General features: G+C 45.4%; 1 protein-coding gene across 1 annotated transcript in view; it reads right to left on the minus strand.

Moving 5' to 3' along the window:
• Positions 1-5604: 5604 nt before the first annotated feature.
• Positions 5605-14875, minus strand: part of RRP36 (ribosomal RNA processing 36) — a 51046-nt gene continuing 41775 nt past the window's right edge. The window contains exons 4-8 of the mRNA XM_066624941.1: positions 12914-12980; positions 12488-12592; positions 12293-12367; positions 10519-10636; positions 5605-9977 (exon numbers count right to left, since the gene is read on the minus strand). Of these exons, the coding sequence (XP_066481038.1) occupies positions 9838-9977; positions 10519-10636; positions 12293-12367; positions 12488-12592; positions 12914-12980 (505 nt within the window). The 3' untranslated portion in view covers positions 5605-9837. The remainder of the gene's footprint in view (positions 9978-10518; positions 10637-12292; positions 12368-12487; positions 12593-12913; positions 12981-14875) is intronic.

Raw genomic sequence — 14875 nt, forward strand, 5'->3', positions numbered from 1 at the left:
TAATGAACACAAAGCCATCCTGCTCCAACCCACACAGGACCTCACAGGCTCACAGCATGGACAGATGAATGCCACCGAACCGAATGACAGAGAGATCATTCTGAGACACAATCAGATGAACACCTCGGTTCTCAAGTGTACCCTTGGGGCTTTTTGTCATCACTGCACAAAATGTATGGAACGAAGAGGTAGGAGACAGCCAACACCTTCAGGGAGTTCTGCAATTACAAACTCCACCAGCCTGGATTGTAACAAACCAGTAGAGCAAAACTGAAGCAAAGTGTTAGGCTTGCTATCTCTGGTGGTGTTATCATGAATCTTACAATACAGGCTGCTTTTCTGAAAGCATTGTTTCCGAAGCCAGTGTTATGTAAGAGTTTCATTTTTAATTAAGAACAAGTACACTTAAGGCCATCTTCTCTCTCTCTTCCCCCCCCCCCCCGCATTTGTGTGTGCTAGAAGCCTTAACATTAAAAAAAAATGAGCAGAATGCAAGTCTAAAGGCTGCAGGTTTATTTTTTAAGAGAAAAAGTTGCAATCCGAATTTGGCAGGAGCAGGATGAACCATCAACACAAAGGGGTAATAATATGAATGGACTTGGCAGCTGGCAAACACAACAGTTGTGTGGCACCAGACAAAAGGGTGGAGGGGAGAAATAAGGCACTGGAGCAAAGAGAGACTGGAGGGCCCCTATATATGGTATGGTAGCAAAGTAGGGGCTCACCAAAAAATACTTCCATGTGGCAGTGGCTGCCACAGGGCTGGTGATATATGCACAGTTGGCCCTGTTGTAAGAAGCTCCATACCAATACCAGATGTTCCTGAAGGAGGGCAAGAGTGGCTTTGAGACTTTTCACAGGAGAGGACCAGTGGCTGTTTTCATGGGATTCACATCATGTGTCAGTGTCCTTCATGTCACAGCAAGTGAAATCTGTGCTTGGGATAGAAACACACACACACACACGAGTGGAGCACACCACAGTAGCACGATGGTCACCTTTTTCATTTATTTGATTTGTATCCCACTTTTCTCCTGCACTTAAAACAGCTCACAATATTCATATACAATTAAAATCACACTATAAAATGCAAAATTAATTTTAAAAACATGAATATTAAAACATAAAACATTAACCGTGTAGGCAATTCAACCTTACCACCCATCTGATCCTCAATAACTTTCCCCTTCACTGTCCGTGCCCCACAGCTGGATAGATTTAGCAGGATAGTCAAGCACCTAGTGGAGTAGGTTTGGCTTAGGGCACATATTGGCATGTGTGCAGGCACATGTATGTGTCATAAACCTGACATAAGACCATGCACACAGGATTGACGCTTGTGTAAGAAGGGGGAAATGGCTTGCAGTACATTATCATATGTATGTACTAAAGCAATTAAGAATGTGAGCTCCAAAATTGCCACAGCACAGAAGTGCTTGATAGCTGTTGCTACTGGCAAGGATGTAGCATCCTAATAGAGACAATGGACAAAAGAATGAGTAGCCAGAATAATGGGGGAGAGTGTCATGCTGACTGAGATGCCTCCCTCCATAAGGGCTTGCTCATCCTCTGCTGGCAAACTGGAGAGGTCCTTTTGTGTGACAGTTGGCTCAGCTACAGCAGGCAGAAACAAGGAAAAGTGGCACTGACCAGAATGTGGAACTCTATGACACAGGATATTCATTTTACCCTCTTTGATACTTTGCTAGTGCCATTTAGGGCGCAATCCTAACCCCTTATGTCAGTATTTTCCAGCACTGGCATAGCGGTGCCAATGGGACATGTGCTGCATCCTGCAGTTGGGTGTCACTCACGGAGGCCTCCTCAAAGTAAGGGAATGTTTGTTCCCTTTCCGGTGCTGGAAAGCACTGACATAAGGGGTTAGGATTGCGCCCTCAGATACTTTCCTATTTCCTTGTATTCTGCTTGATTTTTTCTGTAGACCCCTCTGACTCATTGGTCTGCTTTGCTGCTGAATTCTTCTTTGTTTTGATGTTATTTTACTGTTATTTTGTATTACTAGTAAATGTTGTAAACCACCTTGAGAACTTTAGTGGAAAGGCAAGGCAGAAACAAAACAAAAAAAAATTCAGGAAAAAAAGACTTGTTTGTTCAACAGGAAAAATCCAGATGCAGTGGAAATTTCTGTATTTCATCTGTATTTGACCATTCTAGAACCTCAGAGATTTCTGTGATGTCTCAGTAATGAGTCATTCCAAGACAATAGTCATGATTGTCCTGTTGTGCTGCCATTGATGATTTGAACATCTTCTTTTTCCCCCAATTGATGGGTAAACACCTGGTTTTAACCAATTTATTGGTCCATGAAGCCCACGAATTCCAGAAACAGGAAATTCAAGTGGCTCAGATGACCCCCAATATGCAATCCCACAGTCCTGTTTTACTTAATGCCCACATGTTATAAAATTGAATTGTGCATCTTCTCCCCCCCTTTGCACATTTGCACATTGCATCACTGAAAGCATCTGATGCTTTGCAGACTGCTCACCTTGCTGTGAGAGTGGATGCTCTGGAATAGCATGGGTAAGTAGGATACGGATTATACCCCAAAAGAAGCATTAGAGTTTGCCTTATCTCCTCCTTGCCTTTTAGTATCCTGGCCACCACCACCCCCTATCTGTAAGATCACACATGTCTTGTTTTACCCTTGCAATTTTCTCTTTCTTAAAAGGCAGTGTAATATACTGAAACATCTTGCATTTTGGTACAGTATCACCTGCCTGGTCACAGTTCACTCAAGTGGAAACTGACTGCTACATTTCTCAGACCATCATGGTTCAGGATGTGGACTCACCTCCCTGCATTACAATCTCTGCGCATGAACTGGAGGTTGTCCATGACTTTGTGTACCTTGGCTCAACGATCTCCGACACTCTTTCTCTCGATACCGAGCTAAACAAGTGCATCGGTAAAGCAGCTACCACGTTTTCCAGACTCACAAAGAGAGTCTGGTCCAACAAGAAGCTGACAGAACATACCAAGATCCAGGTCTACAGAGCTTGCGTCCTGAGTACACTTCTGTACTGCAGCGAGTCATGGACTCTTTGCTCACAACAGGAGAGGAAACCGAGCGCTTTCCACATGCGCTGCCTCCGACGCATCCTCGGCATCACCTGGCAGGACAAAGTTCCAAACAACACAGTCCTGGAATGTGCTGGAATCCCTAGCATGTATTCACTGCTGAAACAGAGACGCCTACATTGGCTCGGTCATGTTGTGAGAATGGATGATGGCCGGATCCCAAAGGATCTCCTCTATGGAGAACTCGTGCAAGGAAAGCGCCCTACAGGTAGACCACAGCTGCGATACAAGGACATCTGCAAGAGGAATCTGAAGGCCTTAGGGATGGACCTCAACAAGTGGGAAACCCTGGCCTCTGAGCGGCCCGCTTGGAGGCAGGCTGTGCAGCATGACCTTTCCCAGTTTGAAGAGACACTTTGCCAACAGTCTGAGGCTAAGAGGCAAAGAAGGAAGGCCCATAGCCAGGGAGACAGACCAGGGACAGACTGCACTTGCTCCCGGTGTGGAAGGGATTGTCACTCCTGGATTGGCCTTTTCAACCACACTAGACGCTGTGTCAGAACCACCTTTCAGAGCGTGATACCATAGTCTTTCGAGACTGAAGGTTGCCAATACTAATACATGTTTCGCTACAGCTTGTTTTTAAGGGAGCCCCTGACTTTTGGTGTTCTCAGCCCCTCTGGGAGGGGTTTTTTCCCCAGGTACCATCATTCTGTGTGGCTTCCCAGTCTGGGGTAGTGTAGCAAACTTCCTATCCCAGTTATTCCTAGTTTGTTCCCATTTATAGAGGGAGAAGGAATAGAGAGAGAAGTGCCAGTCACAACACCATACCTGATCTGCCCTCTGTCTTCCTTTAGACAAGACCTTGCTCCATGTCCTCAAGTGTCATCAGTACAGTTGTTTAAAGCCCAGGGAGGCTAAAGCTCAATATATATTCATGGGACTGTAGGAGGACCAAAAGTGCAAAGAAAGGAAGTAATGGAATTGTGTTTGAAAAAACTGAGGGCGCTGATTATCTGGACTCACTCTGCAGTGAGTTGTACTGGCAGAGGGGCTTGCACAATTAACTGCACAAGCCTCACCTCTTCCTTGGGACTGTTGGATGCCAGAGATTCAATTTAAGCCAGTTTAGCTACAAGATATTAAATTGGCACAAGTCTGTGAAGCACTGCCAAACTTGAAGAATAAGGCAGACCACTAAGGTTGCTGCCAGAACCCAAGCAGAAGGGAACCAAGAATGAATCCTTGCACTTAATTCACCATTACTACCCCATTTCTGAGCAAATGTAGCCAGTAGCCATGTAGCATAGCCCCTGCTTCTCACTCACTCCCTTTCCCCCCAGGCACAGGGATAGTTACTTCTCATTTCCTTTTACGATTCCCAACAGTGCTTTTAATCTTTTATGATTTCCAGTAATTTGAGAAAGTAGCTTTCTTCCCTCTATTTGGGTCATTCATTTCCATGAGCACATACCAAGGCAGCCAGCATTACTTCAGTACGCTTAGCCCAGCAAATAAAATTCCTCATTAACTTTGTAAATATATTCAGAAGGGAAATGTAGCGGGGGGGGGGGGGGAAACTAGAAACAAACTGACCTTGCAGTTTTGCCCCCTTGTAAGGGCATATTCAGACAACTCTCTGTGGGGCTTGAGAATGCTCTTGTTGATGCTGTCGTCCTGAGAACCAGCTGTGCAAGGTGTATCAGGCCACGCGTTTGCCATCCCAAGCAAATGAGAAAAAGCACCTAACGTGCATGCCACAAGTGTCTGGTACAAGAAATTGGTCCTGGTAGAAGCCGGGATCAAGAAGTTAAGATAAGGAGAAGGACCAGCCTGCTCTCTGTACCATCTTACAGAAAACATTTTGCGAACGTAGGTAAGCCTTTCCCTTTGGCAATGCTCCTGTTGGAGAGGATTAATCAATCATTTATAAGTGCATGCTCTAATCAATCATTTTGTATAACCAAGGGGTATAAACACTGGAAAGAACTGAAGGTATTTATATTCACTTCACCACTGCAAGCTAAGAGAGTCAATACCAAAATCCAGAGGGGTCATCACACCCAGCCTGCTGGAAGACTCAATTTGCTGTATTTGGCATTTGTATTGTAACGATTGCAGGTTAGTTCAGTAAACAAACTTCACCAGTACAATAATATGCTTACTGAAGAACCTACTCAGGTATTAAGACCCACATCAGAGGCCTTGCTGGTTCCCCATAACTGGCAGTCAGGGGTACCTAGGTGATCCAAAATAGGGACCTCACTGTGGTGGCACTCTCTCTTTGGAATGCTCTTCACTTGAAGGCTCACCTGTCGCCTTATTCAGCCTCATGGAAACTAACTTTCTCTGGGACATTTCCTGCGTTTCAAGTTATTTATAATGATTATTTTAACTTGCTTTCCAAATTGGTTCCCAAGCTGATCCAAAATGATCCCCAAGTTAGAATTTTGTTAGAATTAAAACAAAAAACAGAAACAGAAAAGAGGCAAGATATAAGCAGAGCTGTCATAAAAACAGAAGAACACTAAATCATAACAATCTCATCAGAAAAGGGTGCATTTATTATTAACAGTATTTATATACCGCTTTTCAACTAAAAGTTCACAAAGCGGTTTACAGAGAAAAATCAAAGAACTAAATGGCTCCCTGTCCCAAAAGGGCTCACAATCTAAGTGGCATTTAACCACTTACTTAAAAGGGAAAAGCTCCCAAATCTGTTGGAAAACTGATCCAAAGCTTAGGAGCTACCACTAAAAAGGCACATTCAGCTTGGCACATTAAGTCATAGGTTCTTGCCCCAGCTTTTGTCCCTTTAAGGGAGGGGGAAAGCGGTGACACAATTGGAACAATAGTGCTGCTGCTGGGGACCCAGAGGTTTGGCTTGTACTCACCCCTGTCTGCGGTGATGTCAGGGGGGAGGGGAGGTGTGGAGAACCCTGCAGAGCCTTCTGCAGGGCTCCCCGTGCCTCAAAATGTTTAAGAAATGTAACTGCAACCCACTTCCGGCTTGCGATCGTGAAACTGGAAGTGGGTCGCGATGGCATTTCTACAATGTTTTAAGGCATGGGGTTCCCTGCACCACCCCCCCGGATGTTGCAGCAGACAGAGGTGAGTACAAACCAAGTCCCTGGGTCTCTGCCAACTGCACAATTGTTCCAATCACATTGCCACCTTCCCCCTCTCCCACAAACATGTAGAGCAGCTCAAATTGTATGCAAAATTCTACACTGCTGGAATAAGAAAATGGAATCACTTAAGTTCTCATCTTAATTCTTAAAGACTGGGAAGCAACATTTGGAAGAAATCATTCTCTATAGTATATAAGGCCCAGACTATAAATGGCAGTACAGCACTGAAGACACTGCTGGCTTTATCCTCCACAGCTTCTTTCTCATTATTTACTCTCTTGAAACACCACACAGGGACAGCAACGGTGATGTCCATTCAGTATCTGCAACAGTTTGTATCATAACCGAACCAAGAGAGCTTTTGCAGTTAAGAATTAAGTACGTCTACTAGGGTTTGCAGAGCCATGTGGCTTATGTGATTGCACCATGCAAACATACCATTGGTTACTAGGTATGGAATTCACCCTCTTGAAAAATCACAGCTGTCATTTAATTAAAAAAAACAGACGTCCCTCCCAGACACACACCACTTTGCACTTTTAACCAGGATAGCTGGAGCGATGAGCTTGATAGTATACAGGTGGTAAAAGCCAGAGGAAGGTGAGTAGGAATTCTAGAGGTCAGGTCAGCAGAGCTCTTTCCTCCCAACTATGCAAAATAAGTTGGTCTCATTCAAACAATCAGAGTTAAAAGTGACCTACCAAGTCTAACCCCCTGCCAGTGAAGGCAACCTGCAACTACAACATCCCTGATAGATGACAATGGAGAGAAGCGAAAAGCGGTGTGCCCCAAGGATCTGTCCTGGGACTGGTGCTCTTCAACCTCTTCATAAATAACCTGGAGATAGGGTTGAGCAGTGAGGTGGCGAAGTTTGCAGATGGCACCAAACTTTTCTGAGTGGGGAAGACCAGAAGTGATTGTGAGGAGCTCCAGAAGGATCTCTCCAGACTGGCAGAATGGGCAGCAAAATGGCAGATGCGCCTCAATGTCAGTAAGTGTAAAGTCATGCACATTGGGGCAAAAAATCAAAACTTCACATATAGGCTGATGGGTTCTGAGCTGTGTGTGACAGATCAGGAGAGAGATCTTGGGGTGGTGGTGGACAGGTCGATGAAAGTGTCGACCCAATGTGCGGCGGCAGTAAAGAAGGCCAATTCTATGCTGGGGATCATTAGAAAAGGTATTGAGAACAAAACGGCTAATATTATAATGCCGTTGTACAAATCAATGGTAAGGCCACACCTGGAGTATTGTGTCCAGTTCTGAGATGTTGTGTCCAGCATCTCAAAAAAGACATAGTGGAAATGGAAAAGGTGCAAAAGAGAGCTACTAAGGTGATTACTGGGCTGGGGCACCTTCCTTATGAGGAAAGGCTATGGCGTTTGGGCCTCTTCAGCCTAGAAAAGAGGTGCCTCAAGGGGGACATGATTGAGACATACAAAATTATGCAGGGGATGGACAGAGTGGATGGAGAGATGCTCTTTACACTCTCACATAACACCAGAACCAGGGGACATCCACTAAAATTGAGTGTTTGGAGAGTTAGGACAGACGAAAGAAAATATTTCTTTACTCGGTGTGTGGTTGGTCTGTGGAACTCCTTGCCACAGGATGTGGTGATGGCATCTGGCCTGGGCGCCTTTAAAAGGGGATTGGACAAGTTTCTGGAGGAAAAATCCATTACGGGTTACAAGCCATGATGTGTATGTGCAGCCTCCTGATTTTAGAAATGGGCTATGTCAGAATGCCAGATGCAAGGGAGGGCACCAGGATGAGGTCTCTTGTTACCTGGTGTGCTCCCTGGGGCATTTGGTGGGCCGCTGTGAGATACAGGAAGCTGAACTAGATGGGCCTATGGCCTGATCCAGTGGGGCTGTTCTTATGACTATCCAGCCTCTGTTTAATGACCTCCAATGCTGGAGAGTCTACCACCTGCTGAGTCAGACCATTCAACTGCTGAACTTATTTTCAGGGAGCTCTTCCTTATGTTTCATCAAAATCTTCTTGGTTGCATTTTAAACCCATTTGATTTGGTCCTATTCTCTAGAGCAGGGGTCAGCAACCTAACGCCCATGAGCCAAATACAATCTGCCACTTAAAGTCATCTGGCTGTTTGTCTCCCTAAGATATCATTCTCGGCAATGGCACCTTTGAGGGAAAATAGTCACTTGAGTTGGCAGGAAATGTACACAGTGCAAAGGGTTAATCCCCACACACCATGGTCCCAATCTGGATTGCACTAGCAGCCATTTTAAGACGGGAAAGAAAATATAAAGAAAATACTGCTGCCCGGCCCACTGGCATACACATTTGGTCCCTGTTGTGTATGTGCAATGTTGGGCAGAAATGGCTTAATATACACAAAAGATAAATCAGAAGACGTCTCCTTATGCCTTAGTGTGGCCCCATCAATTTCCATGGCCCATACACAAAACACAGTGGTGTTCTCTGCACTAAGTGAACATATGTAGCAAAGCATACTGAGTTGGAGCAGACGTAATAGAGAGAAGAGACACAAACAAGGGGGATAACCCGATTCAAACCAGAAGATAAAATCCCAAATTGCTTATCTAGAATGCAGCCATGCTGGATACTAGCAGATACTAGCTGATGAGATCAAACCATACTAAAAAGAAAGGAATGAATACTGTGAAAGGTACAACAATAAAAGACACACTTGCTCATAATTTATGTATTGACAGATGAAAGAGGAGCAAGTTTGCTTTTATAAGAAAAACTTTACTTTGAGATACATTTTACTACAAAATACATTGTATCCGTTAGTTGCCCAAGAAGCTCTCTCCAAATGAAAACCAGAGAAATGAGATACTACAATTAGGACCATTGTGTCAAATATCTTGGAAGCTGCTCACGGTCCAGTCCAATGTGAGACGTCTATACATTCATAACAAAAGGAAGCAGGTATGTGTTTCTAACTGGGGTCTGAACAAGCTGGAAAAGATCTGCGTCATCCTAAGGAACAAAATTGATTGTGCTATTTGCCAGACACGACAGTGTTACTGCCTTATAGAAGGTTCTTTCTCGTTGGTTCCTCACGCAGGCCCTGTACAAAGCATGCTGGCAACTGGGGAACTCTTCAGACTCCTGTAGAGGCTAAGAAAGAAAGTGACTGGGAACAGAGCCAAGCAGCACTGCTGGCAGCAGCAAGACGGCAGGGAGGGGGAAGGAGAAAGAGCAGATCCCAGAGAAGGGAGGGGTGAAGACTGAGAAGCCTTGGAAGCCTATACAGGCTGCAAAATGGAGAAAGGAAAGGGCTGGAGGCAAAGGAAGTTGTCTCTTGAGAGAAGCTGATTGGACAGAAAGTCAAAACTGGCAAGGACTTCCCAGGCTGGGAGTGAAACATTCTGGAAGGAGAAATTGGGAGTACAATGCAATCCTCTCCCTCTCTTGTCAGAGGCTAAATAAATGCAGCACTTAAAGAGGCTTTTCTGAACCAGGGGACTTTACCATTTAGTTTTGCTCAAATACTCTCATTTATTCAGTGGATGGGAATTCTCTTATTCAAGAGAAACTCAGACTGTTGGAAGTGAGCTTGCTCAGAGTCCTCTAGTTAGACAATGTTCGACTGACAGAAGCAGATCTGCACCCAGAGCAAGGCTGCCTGCAAAACTGGCCTCACCGGGAATTTTCCCTACAGCACAGATTACACATCCTTCCGAAAAGGCAGTCTCCTTTTGTCCTTCGCAGCATTTCTTTTCCTCTTCTTGTTTAGGAAGCTCTCCAGCTTTCCACTCTTCTTCAGCTCTTTGTACTTCTGAGCCAGCTCCAATTTCTGCTTGTCAGCTGCAGGGCACAAGAGAGGAAGGTGGTCGTTCAAGCCAGTACTGCTCATATGCTCGCTAGCAATTTTTATCCACAACTCAAGCTCCCTTTTCCATTCTCAACTCCCTTTTACCCAAGATGCAATCTTTCAATGAATCTCATAACACTCCGACCAACAAAAAGTCATCCAGAATCACCCCCCCCCCAGCACTTTGGTCTATGGCCAGTGACTAGAGCCAATAAACACAACAGGTGAGGGCCCACTTAACTCTTCAGCACTCAAGGGGCTGAGCTTGCAAAATTATTTGGTGGCCAGCATCACACACTAGTTGTACCATATCAAGGAAGATCAGAGCTATCAACAGGTTAGCCAGCTCCACCAAGCTCTGGAAGGAGTCCTTGCTTGCACTCAGTTCAGGAAATTGCAATCTTGTTGACCCAAGCAGCCAATTGCTGCAAACCAGTTTCCAGCTATCAGCAATAGGTATCCCCATTTGATAACATGTATTAATCATCAGAGTAATACACTAAGACCAAGGCCTCAAGCATAGCCCAAACTTACATTTCTTCAGATAGAAGGGCTTCTTCCCTTGCTTGGCCAGTTCCCTCTGCTGTCTCTTCAAGGCAAGGTCCTTTTCTCTCTCCTTCTGGCGTCTCATCTGTGCATCCTCCTGCTGTGTCTAAGGAGCAAAATGGGAATCACAAAGATGCCAGGGAAACTAGTCAAAGATTTCCCTCCCCCACCCCACTCTTATGGGCAGCAGAGGGCAGAGACATAGTAAGCCATTTGCTACCCAGTGCAAAGAACATTTTGGATCCCTCCCCCCCCCCCCGCAATGACATCAAATTTAATTAAATTGGGTCTTTTTTATTGGTTAAAGTGAGTGAGAAATGTTAGTCAATATTTTGAAAAAGCAAGCACTTGTTGGAAGTTAGGATTGGGCCATTAGTTGTATGAATTAAATTATTTTATTTATTTATCCATCCCACTTTTCTTCTAAGGGGCATCCAATGTGGCTTACAACAATTTAAATGTGTATGCATTTAAATAAAACTGTAAAATGCAATGTAAAAAAGCAGCAAACAATCACAGACATGATGGATGAACACACAAGCACATAAAATACAATAATCAATCAATCATAAAAGCATCAATAAAACCAGCAGGTGTCAGGTGCTAAAGAAGACTAAAAGCAGAAGGCTTGTTGAAATAGAAATGTTCTTAGAGCTCACTGGAGGTTTCCAAAAAGTGAAGAAACCAAAGGAGCCCTCTCCCAAAACACCACCCCTCTTACTTCTGTAAGTAGCCATAAATCTAGAGCCAAACCTGTGCCTGTCTACTCAGAAGTAAGTCCCACTATAATCAATGGGGTTTACTCCTAGGTAAGTGTGGATAGGATTGCGACCCGGTGAGCAACTTAGATTCGGCTGCAGTTATAGGCGGGCACAGGCTAGACTGTTGCCCCCTCCCCACAGGTTAGTGTGCCAGTCCCAGCACTGCGCGTATGGTTTGCTAACTTTTCCCTCCCGCTCCCTGACAATGTTTGGAGGAGAAGATTGAGGTGCACAAGTTCACCACAACTGGCACAGGGGTGAGATCACAGCCAGTAAGGCAGGGAGGAGGGAAGGCGAGGGGAACAACAGGAGAGGAGCAACAACAAGCAGTTCCATCTCAGCTGCCAGCCACGTGCCTGCAGCTGAACCTAGGCTACAATCCTATGCTCAGTTTCCTGGGAGTAAGCCCCATTGACTATAATGGGACTTACTTCTGAGTAGACATGCATAGGGCTGGGCTCCTAAGTCTCTCCTCTCTCCTGTGTGTGCGCCTGGAAGAGCTCCCCCCCCCCAAGCAGGCAGCAGAGATGGAACTGCTTGTTGTGCTCTGCTGGGGCTCAACATCACAGCAGCCGTGGAGGACACGCAGCAGCAGCACACGTAGTCCCTGGCTGCTGCTGCTGCTGCTGCCGCCGCCGCCGCCATCTCAGCTGCTGGGCCAGCTGCTCTGCAGTGCCCACGCACCTGCACCACAACCTAAGTCACATGCGGGGAAATGGCAGCGAGGAGCGAGTGAGTCAACTGTTGCTTCCCCTTAATCTCCTCTCTCCTGTGTGCATGCCTGCAGCAGCCCGACTGTCACACGTGGGCATAGTTGCCCACACGTTGTAGCCTTCCCCGACCCTGTAGCCTGGTGCATTTGCTACCCCCTGCACCCCATTAGCTACACCACTGGCAGTGGGACAGTCTGCTGAATGGCTGCTGCAGCCCTTTGCCTGCCTTCCTCCCACACCTCAGAAGGAAACGCAAGGCGCCCATCATTCACCACGGCATCAACTCACCATTCGCTTTAGAAGCCATTGCAACTTGTTCCGCTGTTCCACATTCCGACTTTTCTTCAGTTGTTTCTGAACTGCCTGCAGGAGGAAAGATGGTGAAGCACAGAGATCCCTGGGACACTGAGGAACACGCTACTCAAAACAGGCACTCCCCTCTTGTAGGCCTGTGGCCACCGACACAAGCAGCTGCAACGTTACCTCTTTCTCTTTCTTCCTGACGTCGTTCAAAAAACTATAGGTTTTTTCAAACACTTCTGGCTTGTACTCCCCAGAGAGATTGTCAAAACGAGGGTCACGAGGCACCTGCAGAAGGCCAAAGGAAAGTGAATACCCACACTGGAGCAATGCCGGGATGCAGCTGCTCTCTTGCAGTGCTCCCAGCACCATGTTGCCTCCTGGGATTCAAGCTGGCTGAATTAGTGCCATTTCTACACACACGCTGGTACTTTCCCTCATACAGCACTGTCCGCCCACTGCCTTCCATGTCACCAGCCTTCTCCAACACCACAAGAGTCTACTATATCCCCCCTCTAGCAGTTTTAGTCTTATGCCCTTCAACATTCTCATAATCAGGTATTTTCTTCCTATGCACTTATTTCTATGCAGAGATATAAAGCAGCCCACCTTCTTTGTAACAGGCACCACTCGACGCAGAAAAGGGACTGGCTTCTTGGCTGAAATTTCCAATGGCCTGAGGAACAGAGAAAGCACACACTTTGAGAGAGCAAGAAGACAGGAATCATTTCCCTGCCATTGTTTGGTTTGGCTGTCAGAACCACATCTCAAAATGCAAAAGTGAAGGACTCCCACACCATCCTTTGACAACCAGAGAAAACCAAAGGATGACCGTCAGCAATCTTTCAGAAACCAAGGACTGTTATGTTCCAGGGACAGAAGGCCATTTTGGAGGTCAAGCACTTGTTTTCACATTACACTGAAGCTACAAAAGAAGAAAGAGACTGTACGTTAACAGAAGGCTGGACTCAATGTTTTGAATCCTGGAAAAGAAAGCCTCACTTCAGGGAAGGTACAGCATTACGACAATAGTTTATAACACTTGGGGCACAAGCCTAACCAGGTCTACTCAGAAGTCTGTCCTATTTTGTTCAATAGGTCTTACTCTCAGGAAAGTGTGGTTAGGATTGCAGCCTTGGGTTCATTACATATTAAATCAGCATACATAAGGTAATAGGGCTGTTAAGTTGCAGAATTTTAGTTGACTAATCATCTGCCTTATAAAAAACTGATTATTTATTACATGTAAATATAATACGTGTACATTATTACAAGCACCTCAATAGAAGAAATGCTTTGAAAAACTAGAAGAAATGCAAGAGAAGCGGGGGGGGGGGAACGGAACAGAAGCTAGTCTTAGAGGGAAAGGCTATCTTTGATTTTGTCTTGGTATTTCTTTTATTTGCTTATTTGAAAATGTCTATGCTGCTTTTCAGCCAGTAAGTCTTCATCACAGATTACAATACAATATAAAACAAACTGAAAGTGCAACTAACCAATAAAAAGGGGCAATGCAGCATCAGCATGGATAGATAGTGTCAGCAAGAAACCAAATTTAAGGGATCATTCAACACTGATCCCTTAAATCACTCACTAGAACCAGGCAGTCTTTACTTGCCCAAAATCTCTAAGAGAGAATGGGATAGGCAGAGCAGGAGCCTGGCAACCAGGAGAAAGTCTGCGCCACACAGTTCAGTGTTTACCATTATAGTATTACACCAGGACTACCACAGCCAAAACAAATGTCTCTCTCACTGATTAGAACTGACCTCCATGAACTAAAGCAATAGTTGACTAATCTAGCAGTTAGAGCTCATAGACCTAACTATAAAAGTTGCAAGTTATGAATATTTTTGGAGCAGTTCCCATAACTGATATTTACAAAGAATAAATTGAATAAGGTTTGTTCCACTGTCAGGTCAGCAGGGGAGGATAGCCCTTGCTTTCCAGATAGCAGAATGGCACGGGAGCATAGGGAGATAGCAAAAGAAGCAGGCGATCCCAAACAGAGCCAAAGAAGCAGACACAGGCTTGTTTGTTGCAGAAGCAGGTATTGGTAAAGGAGCAGGCAGAAGAGTAGTCAGTCAAACGGTCCAGAAGTCAGGGATATAGAAGATCACAGTCACGAGAAGGCAGTTCAAATTAGACACACACCAGCAGCATAGCACACAGAAACTCCACCACAACAACCCACACTTTGGTGTCTGTGCTTGCCCCATATATATACCGGGGCCAGCCAATCAGAGTAGGGCAACCTCATAGTCACAAGACAGTCTTGTGACCCACTCAGATTGGCTGTCCAGTGGTGCACTGCACCACTCTACCATAGCCTACATGACTCTGCACACATCTCTCCCCAAGTCACGTGACTCCCACCTGTAACAGGTGCAGCTGATTGCTAATCAGCAACATAGACAGTGCAGCTGCTGTTCCTTTAATTTACATTTCATACCAGGCCTGGACATCAAGGCCCCTCCTGCCACATCCTGGCTTACAACAATTCAGGGCCTGGGATGCCAAAGGCCTGACATCCACTTAACAACGGGAGTATTATTAACAGTATTTATTAAC

The sequence above is a fragment of the Tiliqua scincoides genome, chromosome 1, assembly GCF_035046505.1.
Source record: "Tiliqua scincoides isolate rTilSci1 chromosome 1, rTilSci1.hap2, whole genome shotgun sequence".
NCBI lineage: Eukaryota > Metazoa > Chordata > Lepidosauria > Squamata > Scincidae > Tiliqua > Tiliqua scincoides.